The sequence below is a fragment of the Brassica napus genome, chromosome C5 (assembly GCF_020379485.1).
Source record: "Brassica napus cultivar Da-Ae chromosome C5, Da-Ae, whole genome shotgun sequence".
NCBI classification, from domain to species: domain Eukaryota; kingdom Viridiplantae; phylum Streptophyta; class Magnoliopsida; order Brassicales; family Brassicaceae; genus Brassica; species Brassica napus.
This window is the reverse complement of record NC_063448.1, coordinates 52,461,968-52,476,975: the sequence shown is the minus strand read 5'-3', so window position 1 is coordinate 52,476,975 and position 15,008 is coordinate 52,461,968. Positions and strand designations below refer to the sequence as shown.

Genomic DNA, 15,008 nt, shown 5'->3' with positions numbered 1-15,008 from the left:
ACATCTTGGAGTGATCGACTCTCTGTGATAATCCTTCACTAATTCTGATGCCAACAACACGTTTTCCATCAGCAGCCTGCCCTTTACGAAAGCAGATTGGTTTTCTACTATGATCTTTGGGAGAATCCTCTTCAGCCGGTTAGCGAGGAGTTTTGCAACCACTTTATAGACCACATTACAGCATGAAATTGGTCTGTAGTCTCTCATCTCCTGAGCAGCCACCTTCTTCGGGATAAGCGTAAGTATTGTTGAGTTGATTCCCTTAGGAAGGAACCCGAACTGAAAGACAGACTGCACCGCAATAATGAAATCTGGCCCTATCACTGGCCAGGCTGTTTTATAGAATTCGCTGGGATAGCCATCCGGTCCCGGAGATTTGTTAGAGGGCATGGAAAAGACCACCTTCCTAATCTCCTCCGCTGATACATCACCTTCCAGCAGCCTACAATCATCTGTAGAGCACTCATACTCCAGGAGATCCTTTAACTCCTCCACCGAAGCTCCCTGAAATCCCGCTGGGACCTGATTAAGAACCTCTGAAAAAAATCTCTCCGCCTCATTCTTAAGATCTGTATGCTTCTTTGCTATACTGCCATCCGGACATTTGATCTCCCTCATTGTGTTTTGAGCTTGTCTAGACCTGATCGAATTGTGAAAGGTTACATTATTCTGGTCACCCACGTCTAGCCAGTGGAGCTTTGACCTCTGCTTTAAGAACTCCTCCTCCAGCTCAGCTACATGTAGCCACTTTCCATATGCTTCCGCCTCATCGTGCATTGCCGTAGCCGACGGGTTAGCCAATGTGATCTTTTGTTTCTCGCATAAGATGCCATGGGCCTCTTTCGCTCTAACCGATAAGTTCCCCAATTTCTCCCTGCCCAACTCCCTTATCAGTGGCTTCAAATTCTTCAGTTTCTTAGAGAGTCGAAACATAGCAGAGGTAGAAAGGAAGAGTTTCTCGGTCGTGTCCCAGTAGTCCTTAACCATAGGCAGGAACCTTGGTAAGGAACCAATGGCATTGACATATTTAAATGGCCTTTTGATCTTTTCCTCCGCTTGCAATACTTGAACCTTGCAACGCATGTGATCAGAGCATCCTCCCGGCTCAAACATAGAGTAGGCGCTTGTGAATCTATGTAGAGCCACATCGTTCATGAGTACCCTATCTAACTTCTTACACACAAGCCCTTCCTCCCTCTTATTGCACCATGTGAGCAGTGGTCCCTGATATCCCATGTCTGAAAGATGGCAGTGAAGAACCATCCTCTGGAAGTCCCTCATTCCTCTAGGTAACCTCGTCAAGTTGTCCACTCCTGAATATTCCCCGCTATCTAGTATCTCGTTGAAGTCACCCATGATGATCCACGCTTTCCTTTGAAACATTGGGGAGTTATAGTGGTGGCATAAGTCATCCCACAGCACCTGCCTTTCCTCCACCTGGTTGCTTGCGTATATAAATGAGCAAAAGAACTCTTCTTCATCTGGCAATGCAACAGAGCACGTGATGATCTGATCCGTTTTATAAACGGGAGTCATGCGCACCATGTCTCTCCAAATCACCCAAATCCTACCTCCTTTGTTATACTCATAGTTGGTCATCGATGACCATTCGCTGAACTCTGTTTTTAAAATCCTTTCTGCCTTCTTCTCCTTAACTCTTGTTTCCAAAATACAACCAAACTTCATCTCCTTATTATTTACCCATTTTTTTACCACGGAATGCTTCATAGGTTTGTTGAATCCGCGCACATTCCAAAAGAAACTCGACATATTAATGTTGGCGGCGAGAGGACCTTGTGCTCATTGCCACATGATTAATCTCATGTGACTTAGCCTTCTTCTCCTTTACCTCCTTCACTGTAGTCTGCGTTTGCTTTAATCCTGCCTTCTCATCTGTACCCTCTCTTGCCAGGAGTGTAACTGTGGGTTCTACATCATCTTTCTCTATAACCTCCCTTACGCTACTACCATCAGTTATTTGAGCCTCTCCATCCATTATTTCACCCTCCTCTGCATCCTCGTCAACGCTAAGGACTGCATACTTAGATGCCGATATACAGATTTCATCATTCTGGTTGGATAGTGAGCCGACCACCGATCTGCCTATCTTTGCTGGAGATACCCGAGCCCAGTTTGAGTCCTCCTTACTTACATTACCTTTACTTCCCACCCTTTCTACTTCCTCTTGTGCCTCCACCACTGCAATATTTCTTTCCTCATCTGCTTTTTCCAGACTCTCATGTACTGTGTTCTCTTCTTTATTGAGTTCCCGAATTTCCTCTGTTCTCATCGCCCTTACTTCCTCTTCTCCTGCGACTTCAATGGGAGGACTTACGTCTTTCCCTTTCTTCTTGCAGACCTCTGTGTCATGCCCCCATTTATCACACTTCTTACATCTCATCGGAAGCCATGGAAACTGAAATTCTACTTTGAACTCCTTCCCGTTTCTTGAGAAGTTAATCTCTTTGGGTAGTGGCTTTGAGACATCTACCTTTGCAAACACCTTTGCCTCTTCAAAATTGGTGCACGCTATAGTCTCTGGGTGCAGTTTCACGGGGAATCCCACTGCACTTGTAATGAAACTTAGATGGAACTCTATGTAGGTGAACCCACATAGGAATCGCCTCTTCCTCCTGCTTCTCCTCTTCAGACCTCGGTGACCACTTTGTTACTACCATCGGTACTCCAGCTATGTTCCACATTCCTCTTCTCAGAATCTTTTCCCTGGCTTTTGGATTCGACACCTTGAACCGCATCGTTGTAGCATTAACCTCAATCACATCCACCTTTGTAGACGTATCACCATACTTCCAAATCTTGTTCAAGACCATATGGACTTTCGCAACATGGGGAGATACGTCTAAGAACTTGCCAACCACAAAGTCCTCCCATAGCGGAGTCGAGGTTGTAAGAACGTCGTCGGGAATTTCCACTGTGTGCAATCCATCTTTGCTTGATACCTCGACTACATACTTCTTGAGAACCTTCTTATCTTGCGCAATAGAGACCCAGCTCGGTGCCTCTTTCCTCGTTTCTTCCTGTAAATCTGATTTCCCCACCGTAGATCCCTCGTCGCGAGCCTCCATAGCCCCCTCAGTTCTCATCGGAGAACCCAGCGGACCCGGCGGCGCAGCCGAATTCATCGAAAACCCTAACTCCGAAATCGCCTCAAAATCGCCCTCAGAGAGAAATAACCAAAACGGTGCGTTTCAATCCAGTGTCCAACCCTAAATGAGATCTTTGTGAACAATTCAAAAAAAAAAAAAAAAAAAAAAAAAAAAAAAAAAAAAAAAAAAAAAAAAAACTAACATATTCAAAAACTAACAAAATCATAAGATGTAAGTAAATGGCAAACAAATGAGGATACTGTTATGAAAATCTCCTGGCTGAATATTCTATAAGATAATGCTTTCTTACTAACCATTTTAACAATAATGATATCATGAAATGAGTGAAAAAATGTATAGTGAGATGAGGTATTGTGCAATGTAAGAATGATTACAGGATCCAAGTTGTGGTTCATATTTTGAAAGTGACATCCACTCATCAAGTCATTTCGACTTCTTTTGTGGTCCGGTCCTCCTAGTGGCTCCACTTCAAAGTATAGGCAAGCCTCTTCTAGCATCCTATTATTTTTGTAACTATTAGATTGTAAATGGTTGTAACAGTTGAAACAAGTGCGGTTAGATGTTTTCTAAAGTAGAAATATTGCCGGTGTAATGAAATCTCACAGAAAATACTTTACAATAATATACCATTGTACCAACTCCAATACAAAGTTAATGCCATTTTTGACTAATACTCTTTACTTTTATTAGCTAAATCGATCAAAACAAAGTTATAGGGATACAGTTTTTTCAACTATGGATGATTGTTTAAATCAACATATTTAAGTACAATTTTTTTCTATTTAACTCTACACGTTGACGCAAAAAATTAAAGCCAGATAAAATCAGAACAACTTGAATATTCAAAAATCATTTTAATGGTGACAAAATAAACCAGCTGCGAATAGTGTATACATATTATATGCCCTCCATCCTTATTGTTTATAAACCGACATGAAATGAATCATTAACAGATCTTACTTAATATACATGACACAGGCTCAAATCTTCAAGAGATCACAATATACTACTGCAAGTTATTTGTACGATTAGTGTGTTTCCAAAAACACAAACAATAATGATTTAAAAAGTTAAACACATTTTTTTTTTAAGAATTAAAATTAGGATAGCACCTCCCGACCAGCGCACCACGACATAAAAGTGTATAATTTTTTTTTAAATGAGAAAAATATCAATCAGGGCCCCACCTAAGATAATGGCATTCCTCGTAATATTCCCGAAATATAAGGGCATTTACGTAACCTCAAACTCTATAAATATACAAAGACACATCTCCAAAACTGGACATACAAAAAAATCTCCAAAGACATTATTGACACAAAAGATTATCACAAACTAAAGTAAGGAACAAAAATCCAAACAAGTTTTTTAAAAAAGATGGGGAATTGTATAGTAATGGAGAAGAAAGTGATAAAGATAATGAGAAATGATGGAGAAGTAGTTGAATACAGAGGACCCATGAAGGTTCATGACATCCTCACCCAATTCTCTGGTCACTACTCTCTCTTTGATTCTCTGTCAAACCATTGTCATCTTCATCCACAAGCCAAGCTTCTCTGTGGTCGTATCTACTATCTCATGCCGAAGCAGACGACCACAGTAAAGCACAAGAAAACGAAGAAAGTCAGGTTTGCAAATCCAGAGGTTGAAAAAGAAGGAGATATTAAGGAGAAGAGTCCTAGTGTCGTGAGAGTGAAGATGGTTGTGAGTAAGAAAGAGCTAGAGAAGCTGCTTCAAGGAGGTTCAGTTCATGAAGTGGTCTATAGGAGTCTTGATAAGCAACATCTATGTCGTGATGATGATGGTGCAGCTTCTGCTGAAGAGTGTCTTACAGGCTGGAGACCTTTGTTAGATAGCATTCCAGAATCTGTGTAGCCTATAGCATGTCCATATCTTACATAAATATATATGACACATACATAGATATATACATAGATAACAGAGAGGAAAGAAAGCATGTAAGTCCCGGGTTCCAATGGTGTTACATAAAAGAAAGTTTCAAAGTTTGTAATAAAACCCCAAAAATGTGAATAAATGTTATGTTGAAATTTCCAAAAGGTAACTAAAAGTGTGAGTGCTTGTTTGGGTTAAATTCAAAGCCTATAACTCTATAATAAGCATATCTAGTGGCCTATAAGTAAAGTAAAAGATCCATAATGGTTTACTACACTCACATTCAACTATTCAAGTAAACGCGTTTTGTCTTTTAAGTAACACAACATTATTTAAACAGTGTATACAAGTGCCTGTGTGTGTGTATATACGTTTGTATGTACCAGTGAAGGTGCTAATACTCTTTGCTTTCCACTTCGAGGGAGACCTCGTTGCGGCGGGTGAACGGGAGAGTGAATGGTGGATTGTACTGCAGGGAATGAGAGTGTAAGTAGAGATTATAAGAAATAAGATTGGATTTAGCTATGACTGTTTGATGAACCTGTGCAACTTCAACTGAAACTCCATCTCTCACTCGAAACTTCTTGTCATTCCGAAGAGCTCGCCTTAGTTCTTGCTCCCGTTTCTCAGTCTCTTCATCGGTTACGTATCCTGAAATAAAGTTTATTTAGATCATTGATATCAAGAAAATTTGACTATGTTAATTCTTCAAAAAGGCACCAACGGTATTTTATATTTACCTGAGAAGGCGAGAACAGCAACAATCTTCCGTGGCACCTCTTGAATCTTGACTGAAGGATCTTTTGGCAGTGGCAAATCTGAACCATACTTTGATGGCATGACGAAAGACATCTGCCACTGGGTTTGATCTTTCGCCTGAAGCAAAGAGTATATACATCGAAAAAAATAAGATACTAATTGACTATGAACAAGTAAAAGGTGACAAACTAATAAGTTGTTATCTCCATGATCTAGCACTTAAATAGATCATAAAGAATGTGCTGCTCTCTATAGTCAGTAAAAAAAATGAATAAACCAAGACACTCAAAGCTACTCCAACTATGCTTCTATCTACTATGTCGGAAGAACTTTCAAAAAAGAGAGACACTCCATGATCCACTGATGAGATATGTACCTTCCTAGTTATAACTGGAGTGGTCATCTCCATCTTTTCGCCAACGGATTGGACTTTACGAGTAACAACAGGAGTCGTCATCTCCATTTTCTCATTCACCGTGTTCTGTCGAAAACAACATTCAAATCGAAAAAGAGACGCATAAAAAAAAATTCAAAAAAAATTCAAAAAGGAAGTGCTGGTGATTGATACACTACCTTACCAAAGAGGTACTCAGCTAAGACATTGAAAGACCTGGAAGCACCGTAGAAGTCGAATCCATTCCCCCCTGGCATTGTAGTCTCCGCCACATAATAAGGCTGTTTCCAAAAAAAAAAAACTCAAACTTTAAAACAGAGACCATGTTTTTAAAAACAGAGAATGTGAGTGAGTGAGTGAAAGAACAACAACAACCTCGACTTCTCTGATCTCGTATCTATCAGTCCTACTTAAAACTCTGAAGTTCATCGTCTCGAGATCCGGCACTACATAAAAACTCGAGCTTTTACCAAAAGTTTAGATAAAGATCACAAATCAAGAACAGAGAAGCTACAAAACTAACCAGACATGAGCGCTTCTTCCAGATTCGAGCTATTGAATCTCTTCGGAAACGCATACTTCGCCGTCTCCACAGCCAAATCAGCCAAAACTAAAACAAACACAAAGAGTTTCACTGTGAATTTCAGTTACATAGCAGTTGAGAATCAGTGAAAAGACGGAACATTTACGGCGTTGAGAGACGGAGGAGGCCTGGGAGGCGAGAGCGAGAACGAGAGAAACCCTAGCTTCGGTTGCGGACAAATCCCGACTCTGCCGTCGAGCAGCGGTTCTGACGCCGGAGCAAAGAACAGAGCATCTCCTCTGTTTAGGGCTCGGATACGATCGGAGATCGATGGAGAGTTTGTTATGGGGAGACGAAGAGAGGAGAGAAAGGGATGATGCAATGGAGCTGATCATTCTTCTTCTTCGCAAATCGAATTTCGATCACTATTTTTTTTTTCTTTCCCGGAAACTTTATTTTGTAAAAGAAAATTTATTTTGTTGAAAATATTAACGACCGCTCGATTTTTTTTTCTTCTATTAGTAACCGTTTTTTCCGGTCCACATACCGTACCGGTCGAACCAGAGTCACTAACCGAGTTAAAATACGTTCCGGCAAAGAAGCTCTTCATTAGTTCATTATCATCAAGGAAGCTCAAAAGCTCGGAGGTACCACCCTTCTTGAATCTTCCATCCTAAAATACATTTCTTTGAACTGCTAATTAAGCAAGACTTTGTTTTTCTGAAGTTAGTTTACAGTTGTCATACTTGTTTCAGGCAGCTATACGTCTCAAAATGATTAGAACCGGACTGATAGACTGACAATAAGGTAATATATATAAGCACATTGTTGTTAGTGTGTTATTTTGACCTGCATTCATCTTTTAAAATAATGCTTAGATTAGTGGTCTCAATGTGTGCGTCGAAGTGGTGAAAAACAAACTGACGCCAGGAAAGAAGAGATGTGAATTGGGGATTGGCTTTGGACGTGGCTTCTATGTGGACCGTGAGGTTTTGGCATTTGCTTGTGCGCATGGCGTTATCGCAAAGGAAGGAAATAGTCATTTGACTGAAGGTGAGGTGGTTGATGGAAAAGACGGAGCTGATAAGTATCTGGTGGAGAATAAAGAGGTTCTTGATACCGTCATCACTACACTCAAGAAGCAGCTATTCTAGATGTGCCAGGGAGAGAGATAGGGAATTATTTGGAGTTCCCCAACAACCAGTTGAGTTGAGCTTTTCTATCAGCCGAAACTTTGCAGCGTCCCGTTAAAGCAAAAGTGGAAGGAGCATAAATAGTTATGTAAGTTAACTAGGAGAGAAACCATGGCAAAGCCTAGTTGCAGCGTCACACTCAACCAAAGCCTAGTTGTTAGATGATTTTCTAAGGCATTGTTCTTGCTAAACATTCTCTTTCATGTGCCTGCAAGAACAGTTTTTTTTTTATGCAGCAATTCTTTTCTTCTTTCTTAGAACCAATCTTTTAGTGACTTAGCTTTTCTACTTAGCCACTGAGATGAGGTTTGGAGTTCAATTATGTAGTGGTGATTGCAATAGTCTTTTTGAATTTCTACATCCCTATATAGCAACAATTCAGCAATGTCACTTACCACAACGTTAAGACTAATCACTAGTTAAGTTAACTTCACTGTGGACAGTTCCATCTTCCATCCTAATCCAAGACTTAATCCGAAAAGGCACTTCAGTAATCTCAAGAATCCTTGATCCTCTTGGCCAATTTCCATATCCACCATAACCAGTGTGCCTTGCAAAGCAAAGCCACAGCTTGTCTTTGTACGGACAGCACCAGTCTAGTCCATGGTTGTGTCCTACAAACACAGCCTTACATACAAATATAATTAAAAAGAGATATCAAACCATTTTGTTATATCTTTGTTTAATTAGTAGTACCTTAACCGAAGATCTCTTCTCAAGAACTCTCATCATACCATTTTCAGCTTCTTGAGCATCTACTCTCTCTTTGTTGATTGATCCAACGCAAGGTTTTGTTATCCATAGCCGTGGAGCTACTTTCTTGTATGCTTTACTTGGTATGTGCCAAAATATCAACTCCGGGATACTGCACCAAATAGTACATATTTGATTTTCTATGCTCTAATATAAAGTTTTAATGTTTTTGAGTGGTACCTTAGATCAGGATTAAGAGTATTTGACTTGGTTTTAAACCACTCCACTTGAGCATTTGATATAACCTCAGGGTACGAGCCACCACCCGAGTCAAGAAAGTACAGCAACGCAACGACTTGTTTCGAATCATCAGATGACTCCACGGGAATGACGTAGTTTGACACGCTTGGCCATAGCTCCTTAGGACCAATGGTTGAGTAGGAGAGTGCATTGGCTGCTTTAAGCTCTTCTTGAATCAGCTCCACTCGTGTTGTTCCTCTAAAACCGCATCCATCATCAGAGGACCAAGAGGAGTTTGATACTGAGGGACAGAGAATGGGAGGGATACCAGAGGAAGAGAACCAATCCAAAGGCCAAACGAAAGAAGCGTCGTCATGGTTACCAAAGAGACTGGTCCATGGAATGTTTTTGTCTCTTGTAGGTGAGATTGCTTTGTCCCAAAACAAGCTTGCGTTTTGGATTGCTATGTTGTTAGCCGTTACAACATCTCCCAAGTACACCACAAAATCTGTTTTATTACTCCAAAATAAAACGGCTATGTTAGTTATAATATATATTCTAACTAATATAAATTATACTTTTGACAAGAGCATATCATTAGTGAGTTTAAAAGACTTAACCTGGAGTTTCAGCGTCAAGAACAGTAGACATGACGTTGACAGAGTTTGCATCTTGACGTGGACCCCAATCAGTCCACGAGTCTTCACCGAAGTGGAGGTCTGCGAAGATTGCGATCTTGAACCGTGATCCTTCTCGGACTCGAAGACTACTCCTTGCCGTGGTCGTTGACGGTATGCTTAGCTCCCAACCTACGGCTGAGATTAGTGGAAGAGATAGAACTGTGAAGATCAGAAGTGACGACGATCTTTTCATCATTATTCAAGACGATCGAACAGAACAAAGTTTGTGTGTCTTTTGATCTTTCTTTCATCGAGATAAGGTGCGAGTTGCGACAAACAATATGTTCCTTTTTTTATGTAACCAAGTTAGTATGGACATCTCGGTTTATCAGCCGGTTCCGTTTGAGTTTTGTTAAGACAGGAACTGATTAATACAGTTCAATATATGTCTTCTTAAAATGGTGGATTTGTTTTTGGTGATATATCAAAAATTTACTACTCACATTTTTGTTCATAACAATTCATGTTTGTTCAAACTTAATCATATTGCAATCAAAATTTGAACATATTTATAAAAATATTTTGTCCAAATAGAATTAGATATGAATAGTATTTAATATTAAAAACTAAATTCTGATCCGCCTTTTCAAAGAGCCGGTATATTTTTTGTTTTAATTTTTTGAGAAGTTTAATTTTTATATTTCTGTTATTTTTATAATCATATTTGTGTTTAATATTAATTTAATTTAATATATATTTTGTGTTTATTCTTAAAATTTGCAACATATTATATTTTTTTATTAGTTATCTAACATAATTAGTTAATAATTTTCGCACAAAAAAAATCACTCGGAATCGATTTGAAAATCAAAATCTCATACTCTATTAGACCTGACCTATATTACTCGAATGGTTCTTAAAGTGTTATATTCAAAAACTAATATTAAATTCAACATGCACTGAAAACTGAACAAAATTTTTGAAAATGTTTTAAAAAAATCCACTATAAGGTCCGGATAAGTGATATGTTGGTTTTTATTTGTTGGTCTCGGACGAGTGGTTGAGAACCATGGATCGTTTCATACAGATATAGATGATCATATTTCCATCCTTTTAATTAGTCATTTGCAAACCAGAGATCTAGCATAGATAATACTTCTCGAGCCATATGACGAGAATATGAGCGGATCGGTTCCAGGGATGAGGCATTCCTGTGATACCGTCCTTTGAAAACTCGAAAAATAATGTATTTGACTTTTCTACCAGACACCATAACTGTTTTCCAAGAATAGCCGTATTAAAATCAGTAAGGTCTTGAAACCCATGCCTCCTTCATCTTTGGGTATGCATAATTTGTTCTATGATTTCCAGTGTATGCCTTTTGTGCTTCCACCTGGACTCCACCAGAATTGTGCTATTGCACTCGTCAATTTCTTTACAGTTATCTTTGGTAATAGATAACAAGACATCATATAATTTTATAATGCCGCAACCACTGACTTAATGATAACCTCCTTTCCTCCTTTAGTAAAAAATTTAAACCTCCAACCATTAATCATGTTATTCAAGCGATCTTGTACAAAACTAAACACTTGTATTTTGGATCCTCCTAGACTTTATGGCAGTCCCATGTAAGATACTATCCCTCCTATATTTTGTATCCCCAAGATATTCCTCAATTTATGTCTACTAATTTCTTCAATTTTGTGTCCGAATCGAATTAAAGATTTTTGAAAATTTATTAGTTGAACCAATACAGTCTCGTATTCCTTTAATATCATGAGAATGGTATGACACTCTTCTTTTTGTACCTTGCAAAAAGCAGTTGAGATATCGATGGACAAGCTCTCGTCACTGTCATTCCCGAAAATTGTTTTCCTCTCTCAGTCTTTTTGATGTTTATAATCAAAGCCTCGGTGCACATAATGAATAAATAAGGAAATAAAGGATCATCTTGACGTAAGTCTCTATGTGGAATGATGAAACCTCGTGGTTAACCATTTAATAATACTCGATATTGAATAGATGATATGCACTCCATCATTAATTTGATCCAATGAGGATCAAACCCCATTTGTGTTTCCGATATGAGAGCGGATAGACAAGTTTTCAATCTCTGATATAAGACTTTCAAAATAATTTTGTATCCTACTTTACATATGCTTATTGACCTAAGTTATGTCATCCTTGTAGATTTCTCCATCTTTGGAATCATGCAAATATTAATAATGTTTAACCTTGAATCTTGAATCCATGTCTCCTAATACCAAAATATTATTCACCATCTCTACCAAATCTTTCTTAATAATATGTCAGGAGTCAGTGTCGGTCCAGCTACATAGCATGCCTAAAGCAAAGAAAAAATAATTGCCCCATAAATACGTGAACCAGGTTTGAACTCAGGTTCATAGATATATATGTAAACACATTTTGCCACTGTACTAGAAATATTTTTGACAATATTCGGCGCCCCTATATCTATCATATAATTTGGTGACTAAAGTCCTTGCTTGTTGGATTTTAGGTCAGGGCCGGACCTGTCAGGAGTATTGGAAGAAAAAAACAGTCATTATGTCTGGTCTTAGAACATTTTCTAGATGCATCATAAACAATATTTATCGTATCCGTTGCTATAAATAGATTCATCAGAATGGTAATTGAACATTTATCAATAGGTCATATTTCTATTTGACATATTGATAAATCCATGAGAATTGATTCAATATTATGTCAAAAATCCATTGTCGATTTAATTAATTTTAACGTTGATAAAGAACAAAAAGGTAACGTACAGTTGTGATCCCTATGCCTTCCGTGAGAATTGTGGGGACTTTTCGGGGGCTCGGATCAAGGACTTGGTTCACCCAACTACCGCACGCAGCCACCGACAGATCAACTTTTTTGTTTCACCTTATTGGCTCGGATCAGGGAATTGTCGGTGGTGCTGTGGTTCACCCACAACTCCCGCACGCAGCCTAAGGGAAACAGAGAGTCTTGTTGGTAACTTACGTCTCACGTAGAGATCCAACTGTACTAATTAGCTTTAGAGCCTCCACTAGGATGATAAGACCATCCGCAACGGTAGAAATGGGGTTATCTTAGCGCGAATTCTTAGGCAAAACCTAATATAATAATCGTTATATTTTAACTTTAGGTAAGAAAGAGTCCTTAGGGAAGGAGGTTTAAGGATTAATCCTTAAGTGTGTGGCATCACGTGATAGGCTAGCGGAAGGGGTGTGTTTCGCGTGGGGGAAAAAAGAATCATTTGGTTTCTCGATAACGAAAAAAAAAAACGCTCTCGCGATATCAAAGGCGATTCGGCGACTGGAGAAGGGTGAAGGTAAATCGGAGGTTTCACGGTTTTTTTTGGCATTTGGAGTTGTTGCATGTTGATTCATATGGTATTAGGGTTCTATCGAGGGGTTTTAATTGATTTCGGTTCTCAAATCGAGTTGGGGATTTTTTGAATTAGGGTTTTCTTCAAGATTTGTTCACCGCGCGTCGGTTAGTTGTTGTTTTCGTCGTTATTAAGGGTCGGGATTGAGTTATTAAGGAGTGGATTGAGTTCTTTATCGATTTAAGTCTTGGGTTTAGTTTCTAAATCGATTAGTTTTTGTTGTTGCAGGTGTTGAAATGGAGGAAGAATTAAGAGATATGAAAGCCCGCAAAGATTACTACAACATGCTTCATGCCGTTTCAGATGCGCAACAAGGTATTCCTCAATTCTGCCCCTGTGGATCACTGACGAAGGAAGTCGTTGATGAAGACGACACATATGACTACCTCCCTGGGAAGAGATACTTCATCTGCCGTGAGTTCGAGGTATTAAGTTTTCTCTCTTACTAAATCTCTTCTTCTTTGAAATGAATGTGCAGTTTGATAATGGTAATTATTTTGGCAGAATGACGGGATGCATTTCAGGCAACCATGGGTTACGGGTATGCAACAAGAGGTTGAGAGGTTCAAAAAAATATTCAACGAGCAGGAAAAGTTGAAGAGAGAATGCGAGGCGCTTAAGGTGAGTGGAAATATAAATTGTAACATGTTTGTGCCTGTTTGTAACGCAACCTGTGTAACAAAAAGATTGGTTTGTCTGATATATGTTCAGGAGCAGGTGAAGATGATGCATTTGCGTCTGAATGAACTTGAGAGCAGCCATTCGAAGGTTAGTCTGTAAACGTATTTGCGTAACTTTAGCTAGATAGTTTAGCTAGATAGTTTTTAAAACTCTAGGTAGATAGTTTTTCAAACTTTATTGTTGAACTTTATAGTTGAAACTTTATAGTTCAACTTTAGAGTTCAAACTAGTATAACTTGTTGTTGTGATTTCGAAAGTGATTTGATATGTTATAAATGAAAAGTAAACCCGTCTTTAATTGTGCCTAACTGCATTTAGGCGTCTTTACCTGTAATGAGAAGACACTTTCCTAATAGAAGTAAATTCATTTATGTAGAACATAGGCTTTGCTAACAACTTATTTAGAGCCACCCCCTTTGCTTAGAGTCCAGTAAAACATAGTCTTCTTCCTAAATGGCAAACTCCTCCACAAGTTTTATTAACCTTTTAGCGAGCCAAGGGGTTATTGACCTTGACTCATCGGAACCTCCGTTCGTTAGCAGCGAAGGGGTAGCCAGCCAATGTTCCGATGAGGCTACGGTCAAAGAGAGGAGAAAATGGACACCAAAGGAGGATATAATCCTCATTGGTGCTTGGCTCAACACGAGCAAAGACCCAATAGTTAGTAACGAACAGAAAGGCCTTGCGTTCTGGAAGAGGATACTAGACAACTACAACTCCAGCCCTTTACTGGTTGGTACAATCCCCCGCGAACTTGGGCAAGTGAAGCAACGATGGGCCAGGATCAACGATGTGGTGTGTAAGTTTTGTGGTAGCTACGAGATGGCACAGAGGGAGCAGAGAAGCGGGCAAAATGACAACGATGTGATGAAGGCTGCATTGGAGATCTTCTTCAATGACAAGGGCTTTAAGTTCAACTTGGAACATGCCTGGAGAGAGCTTAGGCATGATGTCAAATGGTGCTCCACCTCTCTCGGGAAGGACAATGGGAAAGACAAGCGCAAAGGTGCTTCAGATGCGGGAGGGTCAGTGACAGAGCCACAAGAGAGACCCATAGGAGTGAAGGCAGCTAAGGCTGCTGGTAAGAGGAAGAAATTAGGAAAAGAAGAAGAATCACTTGGTCGCATCACTTGGTTTTTTATCGCATCACTTGTTTTTTTATAGCATCACTTGGTCGTTTTCTTATAGCATCACGTTAATGAACTTGATCATCACTTTAATGAACTTGATCATCACGTTAAAGAACTCCAATTTATATTCTAACTCCAATTTATATTCTAACTCCATTTATCTAAGCTCCAATTTATGTTCATCTAAGAACTAGATAATCACTTGGTCGGTTTTTCCATTTAATAAGGCAGATACAAAAAAATGAATTTAATTTTTTTTTTCTAGTTTGTGTCAATTTTTCCATCAGTTGTTTTGGATTGTTTCATCACTTGTGTCAATTTTTCTAGTTTGTGTCAATTTTTTCTAATAAGGCAGAT

General features: G+C 39.1%; 4 protein-coding genes across 5 annotated transcripts; 2 read left to right on the top strand and 2 right to left on the bottom strand.

Moving 5' to 3' along the window:
• Positions 1-4,365: 4,365 nt before the first annotated feature.
• On the top strand, positions 4,366-5,185 carry LOC125587919. Its single transcript, XM_048759309.1, has one exon. It carries the CDS (start codon positions 4,506-4,508, stop codon positions 5,001-5,003), a length of 498 nt encoding a protein of 165 aa, XP_048615266.1. The 5' UTR covers positions 4,366-4,505; the 3' UTR covers positions 5,004-5,185.
• Positions 5,186-5,266: 81 nt separating this feature from the next.
• LOC106411147 (heme-binding-like protein At3g10130, chloroplastic) lies at positions 5,267-7,185 on the bottom strand. Its single transcript, XM_013851841.3, has 8 exons — positions 6,864-7,185; positions 6,698-6,784; positions 6,550-6,620; positions 6,354-6,455; positions 6,157-6,261; positions 5,762-5,897; positions 5,563-5,672; positions 5,267-5,490 (listed from the first exon to the last, which is right to left on the bottom strand). The coding sequence occupies exons 1-8, from the start codon at positions 7,090-7,092 to the stop codon at positions 5,416-5,418; spliced, it is 915 nt and encodes a 304-aa protein (XP_013707295.1). The 5' UTR covers positions 7,093-7,185; the 3' UTR covers positions 5,267-5,415.
• A 1,012-nt stretch (positions 7,186-8,197) lies between these two features.
• LOC125587918 (probable inactive purple acid phosphatase 16) lies at positions 8,198-9,838 on the bottom strand. 2 transcript variants are annotated; one of them, XM_048759307.1, is made up of 4 exons: positions 9,444-9,838; positions 8,824-9,331; positions 8,587-8,755; positions 8,198-8,517 (listed from the first exon to the last, which is right to left on the bottom strand). In XM_048759307.1, exons 1-4 carry the CDS (start codon positions 9,697-9,699, stop codon positions 8,299-8,301), a joined length of 1,152 nt encoding a protein of 383 aa, XP_048615264.1. In that variant the 5' UTR covers positions 9,700-9,838; the 3' UTR covers positions 8,198-8,298. The 2 variants fall into 2 exon arrangements, with proteins under 2 accessions (XP_048615264.1, XP_048615265.1); XM_048759308.1 differs by having other exon boundaries at positions 8,198-8,504; positions 9,444-9,815.
• A 4,136-nt stretch (positions 9,839-13,974) lies between these two features.
• LOC106408003 (glutathione S-transferase T3-like) lies at positions 13,975-14,720 on the top strand. Its single transcript, XM_013848836.1, has 2 exons — positions 13,975-14,602; positions 14,686-14,720. Exons 1-2 carry the CDS (start codon positions 13,975-13,977, stop codon positions 14,718-14,720), a joined length of 663 nt encoding a protein of 220 aa, XP_013704290.1.
• Positions 14,721-15,008: the final 288 nt, after the last annotated feature.